This window comes from Molothrus ater, chromosome 4 (assembly GCF_012460135.2).
Source record: "Molothrus ater isolate BHLD 08-10-18 breed brown headed cowbird chromosome 4, BPBGC_Mater_1.1, whole genome shotgun sequence".
Taxonomy (NCBI): domain Eukaryota; kingdom Metazoa; phylum Chordata; class Aves; order Passeriformes; family Icteridae; genus Molothrus; species Molothrus ater.
In genome coordinates this window covers 19940662-19965447 of record NC_050481.2, presented here as the reverse complement: position 1 = coordinate 19965447, position 24786 = coordinate 19940662, and the positions used below count along the sequence as shown (strand labels likewise).

At 36.9% G+C, this 24786-nt stretch overlaps 1 protein-coding gene across 1 annotated transcript in view; it reads right to left on the bottom strand.

Annotated features, from left to right (window-relative positions):
* Nucleotides 1-24786, bottom strand: part of CCSER1 (coiled-coil serine rich protein 1) — a 614942-nt gene that overhangs the window by 271434 nt on the left and 318722 nt on the right. The window contains exon 8 of the mRNA XM_036382606.1: nt 6097-6180. Within this exon, the coding sequence (XP_036238499.1) occupies nt 6097-6180 (84 nt within the window). The remainder of the gene's footprint in view (nt 1-6096; nt 6181-24786) is intronic.

Here is a 24786-nt window from a genome sequence, read left to right as displayed (position 1 = left end):
AAGAGAAACCAAACAAAACATTATTTTTCCATCAGATCCTTAACAAACTGCACAGACAGATATCCCCACATCGTGAAGAGCAAAAATATTTCCACAATCAGAAAATTAATTATTGGAAGAAACAACACGAACAGTTGATTCATTACACACTGCAGTGCAGAGCTGAGGATAATGCATTTATCAATCTGAAAGTCATCCATATCAGATGATTACAATAAAAATGTGTCACACGCATGCCTTTAGCAATATACTCGAAGTGTTACGTCATAGAAATTAAACTGCTGATCTTCAGAAGCAAAACAAGCTTCCCAGCACAACTGTATTTGTTTTTAAGCAACATTACCTTTCTCTGTTCTCTGAGAAACACACAGAGGCAATAGTATTTCATTAGATGATACTGACAGCAGTCATTGCAACGCCAGCTCAAACTTGAGTACTTTGAGAATTTATCTAATACCACAAACTTACAATCAAGCAACAATGAATTTCAGTACTTTTTAGCCAACTTTCATCCTACAAAGGAAAACATCTACAAAGCCGAACTGCAACACACAGTCTTCCTTCCCTGCACATCCCCAAGATACCATTCCCATTTGTCCTAAAATTCACCTGTTGTCAGCTATCTTTAGATCTTCACTTGAGTAAAAATAAGTTTAAAAAATTAAGTTAAAAAAAGGAAAGGTGATATTGAGACATACATTTTGTCCTTCAGATAGCTCAAAAAGTACAGTTTTCCTAGATTTTGGCCTAAGGCCAGATCAGAATTGCCTGCTTATACTAGAAGGCCCATCAGTAAAACATTGCACATCTCATGAAGGCAGCTGTCTACAAGTGACACTCCTGCCAAAGATAAGCACACACAGTGCATTATTATTGAAGGAGGGCAAGCCTCACCACTGTGTCTCAAGGGAGACTTGGGACAAGTTCTGTATTTCAAGTCTGTTCATTTTGCAGTGTTATTTTTATTAAATGCTCCAGAGCAGAGCCTCAGTGAAACCAGGAATACACTCTGTGCTCATTATATCTTTTTTTATCTATGCCAAACACCATGATATGACAATGTTTTGAAGTGGGAACTTAAACTCGTATGCAGAATCACCTCTACAAGTGCCCAGAAATATTAAAGATCCTATCTGACTGGCAGCTTTTCATCAAGGGACTGGTGGAGACAAGGAGTTGGAGCCTAATCCCCATTGTGGGTTATAGGATATTGCCATTTTCACACTCCATGTCTGTCTGGTGGAACTGATTCAGAGAGTAATTACTGCTCAGATAAGCCTCTTCTGGAATACGTGCAATTAATTCTCCTGCAATAAAGGGGGAAGATGCCTGACACTTTAATAATGTTTAAGTACACCTAATCTATTTCTTTTCTACTCCTAATTTTTCCTAAATATGGTGAAGAAAGAGGATTTGAAACTACTTACAAATTCTGGTTCTTATGCAAATTATCCAAGGGTCTGTAATACCCTCTCATAAAAACAGCCAACATGAAATAATACCAGAAAGCAACAGAATGTAAAGCAAATGGGTAATCAGTGTAAAGAGCAATCTAGATTTCTTTTTTCCAAAAAAAAGGACTACTACTCTTTTCAAATGGGAACTAATTTCTTTAAAACTTCAAGAAAAACTGTTTTTAAAAGGTAGACAATAACCTGGACTAATGAAAATGTCTCTTTTTCGCAACAATTCAAAAAATTATTTTCCCCATGCATTCATGACATTTTTATCTGAAACTCATCCTTTGCCTGTCAAAACAAGTCATACTGTTAAAACTGTTAAATTCAAGGGATCTGTACTGGCATAACTACATTTTGAAGTGATTTTTATACTTAACCTAAGTGTCTTTCATAAATAGTTCATCAGCAGGATTCAAATGCATCTAAGGTTTTATGTTACCCTTCAAAGCTGAGTAACTAGTACTCATCCTCACCATACTTCAAAAATCGAGCAACTGGCTAATTGCCCATTATTGAAATCAAGCTACAGAGAACAGGTAAGCTTGCCATCACTCTTGCCCTCCAGGAACACACTGTATTTAGGATACACCAACTAAGCAACAACTACAAAAAAGTCGCTCCTCGCCAAAACCATCACCCACCAACCCCCTTCCCCCAAACCACAGCACAAGTCCCATGCCCTCTCAAATCATTTAACCTACGTTTTGGGCAGGGAGGTAGAGCTTATTTATGATTGGAAAAGATAAGAAAAAAAGTTTAAAAAATAAAAATGGAGCAGCTTTGTTTTGTGCAGCCACCTCCAGAGTATAGCCTGAAAGCAGTAACTTGTGTAACTTGTGCAGCTTGAGGTAAAGCCCACTTAGGTAGCACAGTACCTTGCTATTCCATAAATGTAGGAAGTCTAACATTTGATAAAGAGCTACCTCCATGGCAGAAAAATATTCCCAACAGCTGGGCTATAAGGGGGATTAATTTCCTGACCTAACTTTGCCTCCAGTTCCACTCAGAATCAACTCCAACTGCCTCACTACATTTTTCATTTTGGTGGCACAACACACGACTTAAGTCACACAGGGAATCAAGGTTGAAAGGATAATGGTGTTAACTCTCATTTTTCACCATGAATGTTGCTGTACCAATGACAGCCATAGAATAAATGTTAGTGTAAACAGCAGTCAGTTATTTTTGCCAATATAGCATGAAAATATTTTCTGCTTAAAGTCACTCTAAGTGCTCACGCTGCAGCAGAAAAAGATCGATTTGGGAAAATAGATGAAAAGATGCAGTTGCAGGCAGACCTGGGTATGAGACAGCTGAGGTTTCAAACATCCTCATGCCCAAAGAAAACTAAGATGTTTATTTATTTTGGTTGTTTCAGGGGGAAAATAAGAAAAAAGCAGAGCACATTCCCTGCAGAATGGATATGCCTAATTTGATTCCATGGATAACATTTTCACAAATGAGTACAGTTTTGAGATAAGTGGTGATTTGAACCCAAATTTTCAATTCCTGCTGAGGTTTACCATTTCCAGGTATCTTCAGAGCAGGTTTGGGTACCTGACATTTCTGAAGTAAGCATTTTTCAAGAGATAACGGAAGCATGGAGGTATTAATTCCACTTCCCTACCTACCTATCTTTATTTCTCTAATAATCATTAAATAAGAGAACAAACAAAAATCTGCAAGAGACTATGTTCTTCTTTGTTTATTAGGAGGTAGGTGATGGCTCCTTGTATTTTATCCTTTCTACCTGGGTATTACAGCTGAGCTTCTAAACCCCTATTTTCATTTCTCTAGAATTTAGCCTTTTCCCCCTTAAAAAGCTATGCAACAATTGCAAGTTCTGAAGCTTCATCAGCTCACACTCCACTGACATGTTCGGCTCCTTCATAATGCACTCAAATGAGGTAGGAATGCTTTTTTACAAGTATTTAAAATTTAAGAAAAAAAAAATCAGAGGGGAAAACTACTAGAAAAGTCTAGCAAATCTAGAGGAAAGCAAGAAGCCAAAAGCTCACACACAGGCCAAAATTACCTTAAGTTCACTTGAAGAGTTTTGCAGTAAAACCAACTAAGCAAGCGTTTTACATATACCTACAAACATTCAACTTGAATGTTGGAAGTACAGATTTTAATGTACTTCTCAAAAAGCACAAAACTGACTCCTACTCAAATAATTTTTATGTGCTATTTCTGAATTAGCATCAGGATGCCATGCTTTCAAGACAGGCAAGTTGCATTTAAAAATTTTATCTTTCCATATTCAGAGTGACAAATGGAACATGGGCTGCCCCAAGACACGAGAACAAAAGCTTTCATTTTCTATTAAGTGCCATGTTTGTAATAAATTGCAGCTATGTGAAAATATGTGCAGTTTCATTAGCCACAAATGACTGCTCTTAAACAGTCTTTTCTAAACATTCACTTTCCAAATGTTTACAGTCTCACAAACACCTAAATAAATGCAGCATTTGCAGAATATTAAAGCATGTTTCACATCAATTTTTGGTGGGTTTTATGCAAGCTAGGAAAACATTATCAGAATTTCCTGGCAATCATTATAGATTTAATTAATTTTTAACAGCTCTGAAAGGCAGCTTACCTTCCCTCAAGAGCACACTGAAAAAAGTTTCTAAGAGCATCTCTGACAATCAGGAGCCAACTTCATCAAGTGCCATGGGAAGGACCCAGGGCACCTCCAGAAAAAGGGCACTGAATGTGCAGTATTGCAGAAGATGCAGTAGAGATTCAGTAGAGATTTTAAAAGTACACCTATGACTGTACTTAGACAACTCAAAACGACAACAACACCACAAAAAAAACCAAAAAAAAAACCCAAGAAAACCAAAAAACACACCCCAAAAAAACCCCAACCAACAACCCACAACCACAGCACAAAAACCAAATACTTCTTTTCCTATGGTGTTTCCACTTGTTTTTTTTCTAGGTTTCATAAACTATAATAGTTTCTGTCATGTTCAACTCCCAGCCTGGCTTTAGTCAGTTCAATTAGGAGTAAATCAGATCTATGAAGTCCTTTCCAAGCTTAATTTCCAACAACTAAACATGGTCTCAAGAATCCCACCTGCACTTCTTTACAAGTCTTAAAGCATCAAAACTGAAGTCAATTAATAATGGATTAAATCCACGGTACTTTCAGTCATATAGAAATCCTTATTTCAAGGCCCTGGGAAGTTGTACTTTTTGTCTATTATGACAGTTCCCTGGGGGTCTTTTTGTCTTCAAATGATGTGCACACAGATGAATTTTGACAACTGTTAACAGCAAACCAGCTACAGCTCCCTGTATCAATACCGGCTAATTTTACACTGACAGAATTGTCCACCAGTTAAATAGCATATGTTCTGAACTAGACTGATACAAAATTAATGCTCCAGGACTGTGGAGGAGTTTGATGCACCCTATGTCCCATTTTGTTATTTAATTTTAGATAATAATTACACAATACATAATTTCTTAATGTAGCCAAATACAACACAAAGAATATTGATGATGTGTATTTATTTTGCAGATGTAAATATAGCACAGAAATCTTTCACTCTTGGGCAGGATTACATTTTTCCCATGCAACTTGAAACTCAAGTTATTTGGCATAAAAGTGTACTCCTGCTTTTAGTGAGTATAAAAAAAATGCAGTAATAGCTAGACCTGAATTAATTCAGTTCTTCAGTTCAAGTTCTGAGCTAGGCACGAGAGACAAAAGACAGAAAGGCACAAAAATCCCCTGAGGTAGATCAGCAAATTAAGATCTAATTAGGGAAACAATCCCTTGTCCCAAAGGGTGATGAAACAAAATCTTAGGTGCCCACACAGCTGCAGCTTTCATGGAAGGAATGAATGTGCTGAATGTCCTCCTGAAGGTGGTGCCCTACAGGATTTCTCTGCAGTGAGAGGAGGTGGAAACTCCCTCTAGTTTATTTGAAAATACTGAAGATATCCATGCTTTAACCACATTCCATCCAAAAAGGAATCTTCAAATTCTGTTACCACAGCCTTAGCAAAATAATAAAACGCATTTTCACGTGTTTAGTATTTTGTAATTGCTGAATCATGTATTTTGCTTCAGTCGCTGGAATGTCTTTTGTCAATCCTTAAAGGAGCAGTAGCCAAGCATTAGTAGCTCATATGCTAAGTAAAGGTTCAGCAAGTGTAAGAATATTTATTACCTTATGCAAAGACACCTATTATGGAGAAAAAAAATAAAATTATTTCCTTTTCTACTGAAGAATCTCATAGATGTGAAAAGCAGCCCATGGGAGAAATACTGACAATTTATCAGGCATGTGCATGGCCCTTCAAGATTTCTGGCACATGCATAGTGCTGTGCTTATCTGCCTCTGATCAGACAACTGTCAACACAATGTCTTGAAAGAAACTTTTACAAGCAGTGAACCTAGACAGTAGCCACTTCAGAGGCTGACAAGTCCCTAGAAAAGTACAGTCAATGTTATCAGTGTTTATCTGAATGATTAACATAGCCTTAGGCTAGTAATTCCGTAGCAGGTGTGAAACTGTATGTCTTTATTATCTGGTCTGGGATTGACATTATCAGGGAAATGAACCCAAAAACACCCAGAAAACCCAGGACAGCCCCCGCATTGCTCCTCCTGCTTACCAGCTCCTCACGAAGCCGGGCTATGAGTTCATCTCTCTCCTTCAGCTGCAGCTTCAGCACTGAGCACTCATCTTTTATTCCATCCTAGAAAAACATCAAAAGAGATGTTATAATAGGCTTAACGCTTCTACTTTGCTCATGACAAGAAAACGCTGTTCCACATAGTGTGAGATAATTACATTCAAATAATGAAACTCCATTTTTCTTTGTCATGTGTGGTATTTTCGATACCATTTCCTAAGTTGCTGCATAAAGAAATTAATGTATCAAAAAACATTGCATAGAAATTTGAATAGCTCCCTGCACAGAAGTCCATTTCATTGTTTTCTCAATCTTTCAACTCTTTTTACTGAAGATCCTATCAGGTCATTCCTTTTCATTTGAGAAACAGCTATGAAATGTTGTAATTTTAATCATACAAAACAACATTAGAGAACTATCAATTTAGAGCATTATTGCAGAGCTCTTGATCTTGGAGAGATGAAAAAAGCACAACAGACACGCACAAGAAAAGGAAAGCACACTCCCCATCCATACATCTTTTGTCCCACATCAGCTAAAACAGCTGCAGTTCTGGTATTAGCTGGGGGAGGAAAGAATTTAGTTACCAGTTAGTGAAATAACTACTGCAACTGAATCTGACCTGCATGAAAGCAACCGTAATAGCTAAAACTGTACCCAAACACATGTCCAGGCGGCAGGCTGCAAACTGTCCACAGGAAAACTTGTGAGGTCATCATATGAACATAAGTCTTAACATCATATTTGAAGACGAAATATCAAGTTCTGTGTTGTTCTGGATAAACATCTCAGAGGAGAAATTCAAATTAAGAGACTGAACTGTTGAAAAGTGAAAACCTAGTAAACGAACCAGTCAACTAGCTGGTTATGCAACTCTAACAGAACAATTCTATTTTTACATCCTTCTAGCGTGGAAACACTTAATGGAAACATGGGAAGTTTACTAATTTGGAGTACTATTATTGAAAGATAAAAACAAAAAAACCCAAAAAAACCAGAAAACCACCAGCCATATGACAAGAAAACTTTCAGCAATCTGGTGGTATATTCACAATGCTTATTCTGAAAATAAAAAAAAACTGGACCTCTAGTTATCAGCTAATAGCAGTCGAAGAGTGCAGGACTTATTTATATTGTGTTGAGTTCAGAGGTTAGAAAAGTTATAACCAGTGTGATAAACTTGCACTTTGCCATTGCTAATGTGTTTGTAAATCCAAATTAACACAGAAATACAGGACAAAAAAAGTAGTGTGATCCCATTTTCCTCACATAAAAGATAATAATTATATTATTTAAAAATAATTTTATTGCTCATCATCTGCTCTAACAGAAATGGAAGAAGAAACAAGACACATAGACATCAATATTCTAAATATTTTAAATAACTGCAAGAGAAAGTGTTACGCCATTTCTGGCCACTTGCACACTACTTCAGTACTACTACAGATTTTCTGAAAGATCCAAATTTATAAAAAAGCCAGAACTCACACTATCTCCACTAGGGAAAACCTCATGGAAGTTTTCTTTATTATATGCTATTGAAGCATTTTACTGTCTACTGGCAGATTGATGTTTAGGCACATTAGCTGAAAATAAAGTTTCAGTGCATCCCAGAATGCAGCCCGCAACACTGGATGTGCTATCAGTACACATTTAACATTACTATTAGCAAAAATATCTGCTTATAAAAAATATGGTTTTAAGTATCAGCAACAATTATCTTATCAAAGCAAGGTCGTTATTTAACAAAATGGTTTTAAAACAATATGGCATCAGCTATGGTACCTCAAAGTTTTGTTACATTGTTCTGAGTTCTTTTTGTCAGCGCAGTTTTACACTGTTGCTACCTTTTGAATCTCTCCTTTTTAACTTAGAATAAAATAGTACAATACACAGTGGGAAAAGAAAAACATCAACGTCCCATAGCCAAGACTATTACAAAAATATTTATTGGAAAGCATGCACAAACAAATACAGCAATGAGGCGTGTAACGTCGTGCCTCAACCACAGCAGGAAAGATTTTTGCAGTGAGCTTTGGCAGTAGGTTTTGTCTAAGAGGCAAAGCAGAACTCCCTTGGACTCGTGAGAGCTTGAAGAAAGATTCTGCCTCAGAGAGCTTCCTATGACTTGAAACCCACAGTGCAACTCTCCCGGCGAAAAGCAGTTGAGCACCCAGCTGGATCTTCCTTGGCATGCAAGGAATGGACCTCTCCTGCTTGGCACAGTTCTCCAGGCACTTAACTGCCACATTCCATGCAACAATTGTCTCATAAAATTTAGACCATAACTATCCTTAGAGCTTGGAGAAAAGCATGAAGGCTAAGGTTTTTCCCTTGTATTGCCTCATTTCAGCAAAACACAGATTAACCCTTCCAGCAGGATAAGGTGTTTGGAAATCAGTGCTGTCATTATCAACTCCTGCACAGGCCACTGCAGCCTTGTAAAAGAGCACCCGGCAATTTCTGGGATAGTTGAGACTCTCAGGTTTGGACTCTGCAATGATTTTGGCTGAGGTAGAGTTAACTTTCTTCACAGCAGCTCTTATGGCACTACAGGTTGGATTTGGTCTGGAAGCAGTGTGGATAATACAGATTTTATTTTGCTTTTGGCAAGCAGCACTTACGCAGCATCGAGGCCTTTTCTGCTTCTTGTACTGCCACTGCAGTGAGGAGAGGGGGGTGGTGGAGCGGTGTGGCCGGTGGAAACACGCCCAGGCTAGAATGACCAGCCCGCCTCCAGCCGAAGGGGCGCTTCCCCAACACGAAGCCGGGTATTGCGCCTAAGGCACTAAACTGCCTTCCGGACGTTGGCCGCTGTAAACTCCGAGCCGCAGGAAGAAGAGGCGTCTCTCAGTCTCTTAGTATGATTGGGTTTATTGGGTCCCGAGGGACCAAACACTCCCAATGGAACCAGGGCAATGACAGCTAGGAGCAGTGAGCTGAGAGCCCCGAGGTATGGAAAACCTCGGGTTTTAAAGGAGATGGGAGGGGTGAGGGGTAACAAATCAGGAGAGGGAAGGGAAGGATACATTGGGGATTGACATAACTGGTAAAACGAATCCTGTACAACGAAGGGAGGGGCCCCGGCCCCTGAGCCAATCACCCGACACCCTGGCCAGAAGCTTCTGGAAAAGGAGGCAGGGGTGCCGAGTGACAGGCAGGCAACCGGGGGTGGGGAACAAAAAGATACATTTGATAACCATAGAAACTGGGGAGGGGTTTGGGGATTGACAATTAACTGGGTTTGGGCAGGACCTTTCAACATGAACAATGGGGGGGAACAGAACAAACGCAAAACAAACCACAACAGGGTGGCAGTTGGGAGGGGACAGAGCCAAGACAGCCAACTGATCCAAGGAATATTCCATCAAATATGGCATCATGCTGGGTACACAAAGCAAGGGAAAGAAAGAGGAAGGAGTGATGGTGCTCATCTCCCCAAGTCATCGCTACACACAATAGAACCCTGCTATCTTGGTGCAGCAGAGAGCTGTTTGTGGTTGAATGCAGAGTAGAATTAGGATGTTATAATCTCATTTTGCTGCACAGTATCTGCAGAGGCATCAATCTTTCTTCAAATGCAAGAGCATGAATAAAAGAAAGAAAACACATTGTCAAGCAGTTGACTGCAAAAAGGTTTGGGCAATTTCAGCGTCCCAGACACCTGTCTGAATGTAGCACTAACAGAATAAAAAATGTTGTGGAAAAAACTGTTACCAAAACAGTGAATATAGTCCCTCCAGAAAGTAACTACTGAAAGCTATGGCAGGAGAAGAGGCACAGAAAATCCTTTTCTCATGCAAGAACCAAACTATTTCAGTGGAGGATTGCATGAATGGTATTAAAGAAATTCCATGTTACGGAAATGAGTGCAGGGCAGCAAAAACTGGTGGAATGCTGTGTTCTTCATTAGTCTGTGGGTAAACAGCAATGTCTATCTGATGGTGTGAATTCAGGAATGGATCATCTCTACTCCTGAGGAGGTCTGAAATGCTCCCTTATCTGCTGAGAAACTATAATACAGGGCAAAGCTGCTGTGGAAAGACCAAACAATTTTTTGAGAAAAGCTTCTCAAAGTAAATGAGAAATAGCAGATACAGTCTGATGGGGATTTATAGTACAAAAAAACAACAACAAAAAAAAGCCCAAACCCAAACCTCCCAAAACCCCAATATTGCCTCCTAATGAATTGCCACAGCAACAGATATTAAAGAAGAAATAAGTTGGAAAGGATGGCCTGCTTTTCGGAGAGCATGCACTCAGTGTATTCTAAATCCACACTAAATTTTACTAACCTGGAAAAAAAAACATTTCCCTCATAATGTAGGGCTTTCTAAATACACTTTGAATACTCTGGGGCTGTGAGAGTCAGCCTCTTAGCTATCTCCACATTCCAGTTGACACCTGACTCATGTATTCCTGTGTTTAGAAATATAAGCCCAATTATAGTGTGGGCATAATCACATTTGCAAAATATGTCTCCCACTTTTTTCAGCCTTTACAATGTTTGTAGAGTGTAAAAGAACAGACTGTCATATAAGTAAAGTTGAGTTCAGAAGCCAATTAAAATCAATAAAATGTCCACAGATATAAAAGTCTGCTAGGTGACATTTACTTTTTCTATTTACTAAAGCAATACCCTTTGCCGCTTTGAGTCCTTATCTTTCTGCAAAATGAAAGGTAAGATTTCTCCAAATCTTTCTGCAATATTTTATCAAGGCTACTAGTCCAGTAAGAACATGAATGCTATGAAATTATCAGTCCAAATAATTCAATCTAAGCTCTAGGCATGTTTTCATAAGATACCTGTATCACTGCAGCTTTGAGGCCATTTTGCAGAGCTTAATAAATTATATATACTACATATTACATTGTCTTTATTATTCTCATTGTTTTTATGAATGCTGTTAATTATTTTACTATGAAAAAAAGGACGAGAATTCTGCTCTCAATTGTAGTAAGGATGTCCATGACTCTAGAAATGCTTGATAAAAACTCAGTTAACAACTCATTGTTAAAGAAAACTGTTAGCATAATCTGTAAACAGTACATCTTCAAACTACTTTATTAAATATAGATAATCAAAAAAAGTTTTTCAGACTAAATTCCAAGTGTATTTCATAAAAATGTGAAAGTAGCTGTGTGCAAAAAGCTATCCATCATTTTCTTCACTTATATCCTGTGATACTTAGAAAAAATCCATGATTTAGGTGCAAGTTCATTATGGATCTCCTGTTATTACTACATACATTTATGGTTAGAATATTCTTCAAATTATCACCTTTTTACTTATTTGCAGTTGCTAGCTATGACAGCAATAGCTACGTCTCAGTGCCAGTATTTTCCTATTTCAGTTTAATTCTGCTCATTTGGGAAAATGCTAAACATAGTAGCAAATCTGTTTCTGCTCAGATCAGGTCACAAGATGAGAAATTGTGCTGTGTGTGAAGACAGCTGCAGCAGGTTATGCATAAGTGCCAAAAAGAATAATCATTTTAAATTTGAAAACTTACTTTATGCCTCTTCATAATTTGGAACACAGAGGCATATTGTGCTTACTGTAATCAAAGTGCTATAAACAGAACTAACCAAGTATTCTGGGAGATAAATTTACTGCTTTTCCTCTGATACTAAACAGAATATGTTTCTAAAGAAACACCATAAAATTAGAATATGATAAAACTCATTTGATAAACGTGCTGAATTTCAGATGCTAAATGGATTGTTTACCAACTTAGGGCACTGCAAAAATCAACAATTACTTAGGATATAGTGTCTTAAGAAACTAAGTAGTAGTATCGTGGAACAAACAAAATTAAGAAATTTAAAACTGAGTATCAGGTCCAGAAAGGTACACAAATGCCACAACAGTTGAAACTTCCTCTCAGTTATGCAGCAGATCTAGATAGAAAAATTCATAAATTTCTGGATAACTGTCTGGAACATTCAGAAAAAACACAAGGTTTAATATGGACATTATTAGTATTTTCCTGTGAACAGCATATGAGTCCAGATAGGGATTGTGGATAACTTCTATGGTTCACTTTATACCACCTGACATCAAAAAAGGAACAAGTAGTTTTGTGGATCTTACATGAAATTTTCAGACGAGCGCTACTATCTTTCTCCAAACTGAGACACCACTTGTGTTAGCATGTTTCACAAAAGGAAGAGCATCTACCTATTTGAGCTTACACGAGCAGACTGCTGGACATTACAGACAGTGTTTTCAGAAATGAGTTTTCAGTCAGATCACGAGTACTTGCACTGTTTATCATTACTCTTGTTTTAATGAAAGTCTTAAAGACCCTAACATGAGCAGAGAGACCAAGTCTGTATCATTTCTTTCATGTGTCAAAACCAAGTCACTAGTCTGGTCTCTGCTGTAAGTACACCATGGCATCTCACATACTCAGTGTAACTCATCCCTTCCTGTGCCTTCTCTAGCTCTACCTACAGCATCACTTCATTTCTCTTGTATCAATCCCTTTCAATCACACCAAGAGAGAAATTATTTGGCTGGCTGCATTTCTTCACATGTGCAAGGCACATGGATTTTGTTCCTGTGGCTCATCTGCTGTTGTGGTGCCTTGCCAGACCAGTTAGTCGTGGCTGGAGTCCCAACACCTCTCCCAAAGAGCATCCCTGCTGGCTGCAGGCAATGGTCACACTAAACTCGCCTGCTTCTCATGTCACACTGCCCCACCACCTGTTGCTGAAGCCCAGAACAAGGGTGAGAGCTAGTCCATGCTCCAGAAATTCCCATTAAAGCATAACACAACAGCTCAGAGCCATCTCCCATGACCATCTAGACCCAGCACATGCAGAGTCTCACTCCAAGTTATCTTTCCATTAGGAAAAATACAAATAAATAAAATCCTTAATCAGCTTTGTAAACCTTGATATATCAGAAAAAGACATAATTTTATACATCTTCTTTCCACAGAGCTCCAGTATTGAAATGACACTTCTAAAGGAACAACTCTCAATTTCATTTCTTCATCAGGAAATGAAATGGAATTTGGGGAACACAGGATCTGATCTTCTTATGATACATAATGGTGAATAATCCTAAAAAAGATCTATGCAATACTATAATATATTCTAAGTTCAGTTACATGGAACATGTCAATAAATATTTTACTAGGTGAATTAGGGCAGTTACATCCATTTAAATACTGGAATTCACTTGATATTCAACTGTGAAGGTAACACTCAAAGAGACTATATAGGCTGTGCTACCTTGACGTCAGACATTTATGACTACAAAGCTAAATTAACAATGTTTTCTTCATAGTGAGCCAAATTCCGTTTACTCTGAAATACAGATTAAGCAAATTAATTTGGATTTTCTGTTTAACTCCAGTTGAAATTTTCTCTTTCTGACTGATAATAAAAAGCATTAAGTTTAAAAGTATGAAGCTTGACTAATAAACTGCAGAACATGAAAACTGAATGATTGTACCAGGTGAAACCCAAGATATAACTAACCTGCAGAAACCATGAATAGCAGCCAAGAGCATAACAAAAGATCTGAATGCATTTTTCCCAATATAATCAATCCACCAATTCTCCCTTTATGGCCAGGATTCACATATACAGTACAGTGTCTCCTTTGGAGATATCCCTAAGTAAATTCTACATTCATGTAGAGAAAACAAGTGAAACAAAACCCCCTAACCTTCCTCTGGTTCTCAACCTCTTGTGGAACAATGCCATTGTTCCTGTTTCCTTAAGACAAGTTAGCTGTATTTCCTATTTATCTCCTCCGTGACTTCCATTGTTTTATAAAACCACATGCTTATTTTGTAACTACTGTCATCTCTTTTGAAGATAGCAAATATCTTCCTCCTTACACAGCACATTCTGCATCTCTGACCAAAGCCTTCCTCCACCCTTGGACTGTGTCCTTCATTTGAATCAGGTAATCAGGATTCTACTAAGAATAAATGCTAAACTGTAAGTACCTTAAATATAAATATATATATATATATATATATATATTTTAGTAAGTACTGAAATAAAGGAGGTCTTTTCAAGGAACTGTGCACCATGTCTGAAAGCTCTTTCCTCATCTGGAAAACTAGGATTGTTCTCCCCTCCTTCTCCATTGTGTCTGCTGACATTGAATCTCAACTGTCTTTCATCTTTACATCATTTAGTATGATTAAATCTTTCTGCAACCTTTCAAACTCCATTTTAATTCTGATTGTTCTGGACCTTCTAGAAGTATAATTCTTCCTTTAATAAATGACTACTTATGTCTTTTGTACTGTACTCCTGATCTGCCATTAATCCAAGAGAAGATTCTTCTACTCATCATCGTATTTTTAAAAGCCTTTGATGAAGGGCTCTGGTGAAAGGTTTTTGGAAATTGAGTTAACTACACAAAAGAGATCATCCTTATTCACATGCATGACTCTTCTAGCAGACTTCTGAGGTCTGATTAAAATCTCAGGAAGCCTCTTCTGCTCTTCCTCCTTTATTACATTCATTCATGCTCCAAGCAAATCTATTTTCCAGAACATTTTCTGCTAATTTAACCAGTAACAAACTCAAATGAAAAGAACTTTTTTAAAAAAACCCAATAAACAAAAAGTAGTTGTCTATTTCAATCTGACATTCAGCCACAAAGATCAAAGCAATAGATAACAGGCAAGAGTTAGCAGTTCAACCATTTCTCATATCAGTCTCATACTTAGAATGAGTAGCTGCTGCAAGGGATTTCCTATTCTCTGCTGTTCCATTACTATTCTCAGATATCTTAAACTGGCATTTCAAGACTCATTCTTGGGTTAGTTCCCCCAATGTTGGAGATGTATCTACTGATGTGGAAATAAGCACCAATTTTTTAATTATACTTTTTGTTTTTCTTCAACAACCTTATTAGCCAAGAGTGCTTCCTTAACCACCCTTTTTTTCAGCATTGCAAATTCTCTACAAGACCCCACTGCACTTACTAATTTGATGAAAACCTTCTGTAATCAGGGTGGGGTTTAGTTTGTTTGTAACCATATGTTCAGAAGTTTAATATTGTCCTATTAACTCTCATTATCATCAGGGATAAAATATTCATATCCAATTTTTTCCCTAATGTTGAATCAGCAAAACCAAAACCTCTTCACACTTTTACAGGTAAACAACCTTATTAATCATGTTAATACAAATAGACTGAGCCACATGAAAGAATATCCATAAAATCTATAACTTTGTGCAAATATAATTTAATTTACAACTGAAATGCAGCCACTTTTTCATTTGTATGTCAGTTTCTTTCTGCCAAGCAGCATGACAAAAAACATTCACGCCAAAAAAGTAAAAAGATCTGCCAATCTGCAGCATTTTTGTAGAAGTTTCATTACTGCCATACCAGTAAATGTATTTCTTCATATTCAGAAAAAAATGTCCTCAACAAAACAAACAAAACCTCATTTGTCTAAACAGAAGGAGACAAGTCCAAATTGGATCCTGGCTACCCCTGTGAGGAGATGAATAGAAAAGTTTCTTCTAGCTCCAACAGAACACAGGCCACCAAGCTCAAACCTCCCCTGAATCCATTGTAGTTTTCTACTATAAGCTTGTATATGTGACACAATACTTATTATTTTATGCTGAATGCAATGTATCAGCTTTAAAATATTCTTTGTCCTGCCTCCTGGAATTAAAAGAAAATTTCAGACAGGAGGAAAGGGGACTGTTATGAAATAGTGACCTTGCTTTCCGCCAGTTGTCAGGAAAAATGTAACAAAACAACATCTTGTGCACAAAATGGACAAAACACATATTTTTATTTTACCATTACTGTTTTTAAAGCCAAGTCAAGTTTTTCTTTAGGATCTGAATAAAAATATATAAAAACAATTTTGGATTGATGAGGATGATTCAGGGAAGAAAGCAATGAATAAGCTTTTAGATTTTCCAAGTACATTAGAAATAACAGACATAATCTTATTAAATGCTCTCAAGAGACTAAGAAAGAGATCCAGCCAGCTCTGCTTTAAGTTATAATTATGAAAACAGTATGTCATTCCAGGAAAGTCTTTAGGATCAAATATACAAATGCTTGCATGCATGGATATCATGTTCAAAGAACAAATCACTGACAATCTTTGAGTATGCCAGCCTAATTAATCTATTCCAAAAGGTTCCCTAGATCCACCATGGTGACATAGAAAAGAAAGAAACTCTCATATTTAGGTAAAATGAAACCCCAGCTGTTCTACTGATTCTTTGTATTTACATCATGAATATGTATTGAAAGAACATGATCCTCCCTATACTTAAAACTTGTAATTTACTACTGCTTAAAGACTGTCACATTGACATTCTATACAATATTACTGACCCTTTAAAGAAAATATCAGTGAATAGCAAAAGGGTGCACAGCTGGTGAGCAAATCAGTAAATCATGTTGATAGTTTACAATACCTTGCTACACTTAATGTAAAATTTACACATATAAAACGTGAAGATTGTTTCCTGCCTTTATCACACTTGCCAAGCACAGTTGGATTTGTTTCTGCACATAAAAAAAATCTCTATTTCCTCTTTCACCTACAGCCATTTAGTACAATGAGCTTGGACACACATTCCTCTAGACCCACTGAGGTTTTATCTTCTCATCAGTAGTCAAGACTAGATTCTGAATTACAGTGAATTTACTTCACTGTGGTGAAGTCAACCAGTGTAACTAGACTATATATTCAGCATGACTCCCTCCTCTACTGCATTTTCAATTACTCACTGACCTTAAATTGAAACACATTTTTTAGCTGAGAATAAATCTTTGTTCAACTAACAGGACATTTTTTATGCAGATGCATCAATCTTTAAATACATTCCACTTTGCATACATGCAGAAAATCAAATTTCTGGACTGACATTATGGTCATTACAAAAGACAAGACTTGTTTATCCTTATGATTTTTTTTGAGGAAAAAAGCCAGAACCAAGGCTTTGTCAGGTAACTGAGACAAACACAGTTCAGCTATCATAAAGTGATTGTCCTATGAGAGCATAACTACAAAGATACTACAAAAATTTAAGTCTCTTCAGACAAAACAATACCAACTATAAATGCCTACCTTTGTTTGGCCAGTATAGAAAACAGCACAGTCTACATAATTAGTGCACCACTCACCAGCATAATAAATATGCTAATACAGAACTGCTCTCCCTGGTTCTGAGCTACCATGTAAAGAAATGTGTCAATGCACTAAGCCAAATCAAGCTAAAATTCTGTGTATAAAATAACAGAAAAATATGCCTGTGGGATTTGACTAAAGAGCATCGGAATGCTAGAAAGTCCAGGTAACTCCATCAGTTAGCTGCGATTTGCTATTCCTAGACTTTATTTGTTACAGATGGGGAAAGTTGTGGGGTTAGAATCAAAGAAAAACAGGTGTTTTTTCTAGATGTATATTTGCATGAATCTTCTCTTTCCACTCATACATTTTACCACTTAATTCTCCAACATTTTTCATTATGAAATTGGATATGAAATAACCTTGCAAGCTCTTCTTTGCTCATTTTGAGAAAACAAAGTAAAATGCCAAGAAACTCAGCCAAAAATGAGCTTGATGTTATTTCCTTCAGGCAGTTTCCCCAGAGAGCCAGTTACTAAAAGATTTTTTTCTAAGTCATATTTCACATGATATGTGTGTGCCACAGAAGCATTAATTATTCTATCACTTGCAGTGCAATACTAGACCTCGTTAAGGTCCTGCATGATTCTTCCTTCACCACCATTGGATGTACTTAGCTGTTTACCCTTTCCAATTCTGATTATTAGAAAACATATTCTACTTAAGGCATACCTCTGCTTTCTCCTGTTTCTATGCCAAAAATGTGAAAATAGATGTGTTTCAGTATCCATTTTTTTCCTGGGCATGTGTTCTACCCTATACTGCCAGAGAAGCTTAGTCAATAGATGTGGTGAGCAAGACTGGATAGATTAATGAGCTCATTAAAATTCATTAAAGAGTGATGTGGGGATGACTGCCCACTTGAATTAGCTTTATTACTGTAGGAAATTGTTTCATATGCCAAGCTCATCACCAAGCATGCCTGGAAAACATTAGAGTAGTAATCAGACTTGATACGAGAACCTTTCATTACCCTGTAAGGCTAAAGGCACTTATAATGACAAGGAAAATATTAACAAGATGGACATGAGAGTGGCTAGCATAAAATAATTTATTGTGCCTAATAATTCAGTGATAAACTGCACAATGGTGATTTCAAGTTAAAAATTCGGTGGAACAGCTGTGCTTCCATGGCACACCATGTGCTCTTCCTGTAATCATGACATTTACTGACAGTAATAGATTTAGAAGGTTTAATAGGTCAGGTTTGCTCAGATAATAAATCCTAATGCAAATTAACTATGACTCAAATATTTTAATGAAAATCTTAATTGGTAACTGGATTTTCTTCAGGAGTATGTGAGCCGCTTTTCCCAGTCATGCCTCAGATTAGCAAACATATTTCCACACGTTTTCTGATAATTCTAAGTTGCAGACAAACAACAGGTAAAAAATACTTGTACACAAAGATAAAAATATGCAGATAAAATTGTAGAAGATATGGAAGCAGAGAAATAGAAAATTAACATAAGACTTCTCTTCGGTCTGCAAAAGCCCCACTGAAGAAAGGATTATGTTCTACGATCTTTTTCAATGTTTAAAGGCCTATAACATATTCACAATCAAGGTTTCTCAACATTCATCAAATGCCTTAAGGTGTAATCTCTGAAACCTCAATAATTTATTCCAATCATGACTACCTTATCATTTTAATTACACTCTCTTTCACTCTAAGCAACAATAAATGTTCCTAAGCCCTACCTTCCTGATTAGTTTTATTTTGCCTAAATTGCTTAGCATTATCAAGTTCTATATCTAATCAAGACTTTGGCATTTGTTTTAATACAAATGTTAAGGAAATACCTGCAAGTACCCCTGTTTTATTCATGGTCAGAGCATGTAATGAGACTATATATAAATTAATAGTTCATAAGATCAGATATGATCAAATTTTTCAATAGCATATCATAATAAAGTATGGCAAATTATGGCTGAGGATATTTTTAGTGATAAGAATCGTTCCATTTAAAGATGATTTAGGGGTGGTTTTAGAGTGGCATATTGGAAGATTCCCCCCCACCCACCACTGTAAGCTAACTAAACAACGTGCAAAAAAAGTGCTTCCCAGCTCTCAAACATAGCATTACATTTTCATGCCTTGTGTTGTTGAGCCACTCCAAACACCCACTACCTCAAAGCAATTCTTTCTTTTCAAATTTTCACAAGCAAAATACCAGTTACTCATGAATTTTCTAGCGCAAATGAACAGGTTATCTCTCTGACTTCACATCAGAGCAACTGCCCATTGTTATTTTGCTTCTTGTATGAAAACTAATGTCCCTAGAACCTCATTCCTTAGCAACATGCCCTGCAGAAAGGGACTCCACCAGCTATTAGTTGAATATGACACTACTGGGACTGACAGGGCAGTAGCATCTGACTCTCAGATATTTTCAAATTCCTGTTGAAAATACGTTGCATGCAAGCAACACATATGGAGGACTAATAAAAACAAACAAAGAAAGGCAACACACAGACTTCAGGGTTGACTTCTTTACAGTTCTGTCGTTATCCTAAAGGCAGCTGCTGCTTCTGCACTGTAGCTCACAGAACTAAAGAAATGAGCCTTAGAAAAGCCTTCTGACATAGGTCATGGTTGTCATGGTTGTGATCCTAGGGAAGAGGAAGCTGAACAAAAAGGACAATGAGAAAATCTCAGAATAAAACTGAGGTTTTTATTTTCCATTTCTTGCCACGACCATAACTGAATTATCTTTTGCTTGTCATGGCTCTCAGACCCCTTAATCCTCTTTATCCTGTATTACACCTGCATCAGGCATAATGAAGGACTTCACAGTCTTCCTAAGCCATGCTGGTTTGGAGCCCAGGACTTGACACTCCCAGAAGTTTTCCAGACACTTGAGAGTGGGTAGGGTGAACCTAAACTTGAGACTATTTACCAAAGGATTCCTGGGTCTACTTTCAGTCACTGAAAAAGATGGGGGGATTTTTTAGGATCTCATTTTAGGATTGATTAATACTGATTTCCTAACCAGTTAGAAGTTCTGTACTTCTCCCTCTTGTACACAATCTTTTTGAGGGTCAACAGTATCCCTAGCAACTATACTATGACTATCTAGTCAACATGTGAACGGGGAAACATTCTACATTTTAATCATACAAAGTATGGAGAAACATTTTCTGCAGTTGAAGATGCAAAACAGTGAAAACAGAACAACCCCAGCCCACCATATAACCCCCTTTTACATCCAGGTGGGAGGAGCTGAGCTGACTTTGGCAGTCATCTGACAATTGTACCTCTTTTATTTTTATAAGGCTACACAACCAAACCATTTGCACAGCTAATACATAAAATTACGACAAACCTGTTGTTTAGATGTTTTGAAAATTAATATGCTGTACACAATAAAGACATAACAGGAAAATTATCTGATTCTGTGTGAAGAAAATACTTCTTCAAAATACTACCTAACTTTTTCATCAGTATAACCTGTTCATGACAAATTACTTATCCAAATGACATCACTAATCTGTATAAATCTATATTACAACTCAGTCTTTAGGACTCTCACTTCAAAAATGTGAAAGATCTCAGTCATTCACCTTTTTTTTTAAGTACTTACTGTCCTATAGTTCATACTCTATGTACATTTTTTAAAAAGTTTGACCCAAGCATCAGCCCTACCTATAAAAAGAAATAATGAGGTAGAGACAAAACGAAGGGAATTAATTAAAAACTATCAGCAAAACAAGGATAGAATGTTAAAGATCACACGTTTATGTGCTTAAAAAAAATCAGCAGGTTCTGCTGATTAACCTGGACCCTGATTTTCTTAGCATATATATGTTTAATAATGGTTATCATTAAGCACACTCCTTCTCACTTAGCTAATTGTGTGTTTTCATGTTTCAAACTTCTTAGTCTTCTTGCTCAATTCAAATTACACAGAACAATTAGCTTATGTCAGAAAGAGAAGAAAATATTCTTTTCTCCTCAGTTACATTTCTTGATTGGAGATGAAATGAAATTCTGAATGAAAGATGCTGATGGCCCTCACTCTAGATGGTGGACACAGAGCACTGGTAAGCTCTCAGTGAGAATCTATGTGCCTTTGTCAATGCTTTAAACATCTGTCATTAAAAGATGCACAGTCTGACAGAAAAACAAGCAGAATTTAGAACCAACTATCAGTCCTCAGCTGCTGCTATATTTATACACCATTTGTAGTAACGTTGTCCTAGAAAAGTCAAATGCTATCCCTGGAAATATAAAATGGCTGATTTTGCAGTAAAAGAGCAAAAGTTTTTGGTAAATCTAATAGAAAAAAATCATTAAAGTGTGAAATTTGCTGTGGTAATAATATGCATGGTTTCATCTGACTGCATTCATCCCCACCCCAGAACTCAGATGTGTGAAAATCCTCTGACAAGAGTAACAGAAACGACTTAGAAAATTACTTAGGTGCTGGAGACTGTCCTTCAGCACCTTTCACATCAGCAGATGAGTACTTTAGTTAAGACTATAAACTAGAGACAGGGGTGACTTCCATATCTACTATATATGATTAAAAATCTGTCCCAGTGAGGTGCTGATCTTTAAAGATGCTACTAAGCACTCTCAATCTTATAGGTTAAATGTCCAAAAAAAATAGTAACATTTACTTTGATTGTTGATTGAATGACTCATTTTCACAGGAAGTTGGCAGCCAACTAAGAGGCATCTACAAAGAAATCTCCTTTATGCTATACTGAGAGCTTTGTTTCTTCTGTCTGCCATATATAAAACAGGAACTCATGTAAAAGGCTATGAAAACCTTAACACCACACCTGTGACCTAAAACAAAGAAGCCAGTGTGAGGCATGCTCACACCTTGAAGCAAACTGCAAAACATTAGAATACTTACTTCCATTTTAACAGGCTTAAGCAAAACAGAACCAAGCAAAGGTCACGAACATCGCTTGTTGTTGTTAAAAACTTGAGAATTTTCAAGGTTAAACAAGTTTCCCTGTCTATTTAAGAAATACAGATGTAGTACCCAGACATAACACCACTGAAGCTGCAGCACAGCCTTTCTTCCATGTAAATAGAAGCAGATCACGCCCTGGTGAACACTGCTGCAAGCATTACCACCAACAAAACAATTACTTCTGCACAAAATTCACCCTCTGGCTCTTCACCAAAAGCATCCTGCCACAATATTCATGTAATCAGATTTTCATCCTCTATATATCTCCACAGTTGTATGAAGACAGATGTTGATTTGCCCAACATATTTTCCCCACCTATAAAAGCAGGCTTAACACTTAGTACTAGGTGTTAGGAAAATTAATGGAGCTATGAAAATTAGAAAGCCTGTGTTATACACCTACAGGAGTGAACAGCAACTTTTTATATCCTGCAGAGAGATGAGTATAGTTTTTAGAAAAATGAAAAACCCAGACTGATTTCACAGAGGTGTCAAACAAAATGAAAACCCCAAAGGAGAATTTTTTCTTTAAAAGGGAAGCATAGATTTTTTTTTTTTTTTTTTTGATTTAGTGAAAAGAAACACCTAGGTTTATGTATCATGAAGATCAATCTGGGCAACCCCCATTTTGCTGTCCACAAGACCAATGTGTGTTCTCTTAGGTATCTTACTGCCAGGCTAAATTGTAATTATTTTACTCTCATCCCTAAAATTTTTAACATTGTTGGTATGTAGTCAAGCCTGTTGACAAAATGATGAAATTATTTCACTCTTCATGACCTATCAGATGAATTATTTACTGTTTAACCCTACTTTCAGTGTTCTACTAAACCTCTCAACAATGAAAATCCTGTAGCACAGCTAGTAACCAGCTATTGTATAATCTTTAAGAATGTTATTAGCCTTTGTAATCCAGTCCATTAAAAGCAAAGTAGTCTATATGCATTAACTGTGAATGACATCAAAAGGCATTAAACTAGTCACCAAATGTAAGCAAAATCCTAATCTATTAGAAAAAGAGTTATTTGCTCATCATTTGCTGCTCAGGGGTTTTGCTGACTAAATTTATTCTGGCTTTCTCAGCTAAAATTCAATACACATATATGACACAACTGAACAAGAAAATTTATACAAACCAGCTGATTTTAGAGAGAGCAGCCTGTTATGCACAACAGAAGTTCATGGATTGGGATGCTGATGTGAGGTGTAGAAACCTGCCCAGTGACAGGTTTGTGAACTGTTGCTAAAGGCTACTTATACATAAAGCTCAATCTCAGTTCAGACACAGTTTCTTACCCAGAAAACCTGTTGGCTGAAACTGGGATGGGAAAGGATTAATCTCATTTTCAAACTGATGCTTTGTCCCCTGCTTATCAGACCCAGAACACCAGAAAGACTATTAAGTGCCCAGGCTTGTGTATGTGGTGGCAAAAACAAACCCACCAATCTGTGAGGAGAGGAGCTGTGAAAGAAGGGTAAATGAGTAGTGTAATAAAAGAATGGATTAAATAAGACATGGAGAAAAGAAGATTACATGAAAGAACAAATAAGTAAAATCATGAAAGAAAAAATAAGCTAGAGGAAGTCAGCAAAAATAATGGAAGAAAAGTTGTCAGGTTTTGATAACAAAATATTATTAAAATGAAAGATAAACAGAATAAATGCCAAAGAAAACCTGATTTTTTTTTCCACTCCAATTTACAGTAATCGACAACAGAACAGATTCAGCAATGTAAATAGTTTCATTTTATATATAAGCAGAAACTAATTTTCTTGTACAAGAATCTAAAATGAATGTTTTATGAAATCTCTGAACTTTCGATGTTCTAAGAAAGTAATTTGCTGAAACTTGGTGCAGTATTCATCTTTCATTCTTGCCTTGAAAAGGCATGCAATACTGCAGAAATCATCCAGAAGAAATAATGGCTTAAGGAAGGAAGTCAGGGTTACATGAAAAAATGCCAACAGTTGAAAAATTCTACGTATTCAATATTTTTTAGAGGCAGACCCATTGAAAAATTGCTGTTCCAGCAGAAAAAAGAGACTCAAATCAATGAAAAGGGAGCAAAAGATAGAGAGAAGAGTTTGACGTTACAGACCATAAGAGACAACATTTTAGAGTTAGGAAAAAGCCCACAAAGATCAACTGGACCTTGAGCAGACAGTGCATCTGGACAGGAACATAAGCTAAGGACCATTTCCCATCAGGGAAGCTGAGAATTAGACAGAAAATAAAGGGCCAGAACAAATGACATGCCATGAGGAGGACATGAGACCACAGCTCTGGATGCTTGGTGAGAAGTGTGGGGCTTGACAGAAGGGCAAATATACCCAATTTTCCAGTAATTTCTCTTTTTTTCCTGTTCCCTGGGCAATGCTATTATAATTATATATTATTTTGGTATAATTTTCAGTCTCTAGATTCAGATAAAAGCCAGCTCACACGTGGCTGGCAGAGCACTTGATCTCTGCCTCTTCAATTCAACCTCTTTCTTAAAATAGCCACATATTGGGCTCATTCTCCTCAGACAGAAAGGATGGATCACCAGCTCATGCAGGCTTCACTAGTTAAGATTCCATAAATGTTTTATGGTTTT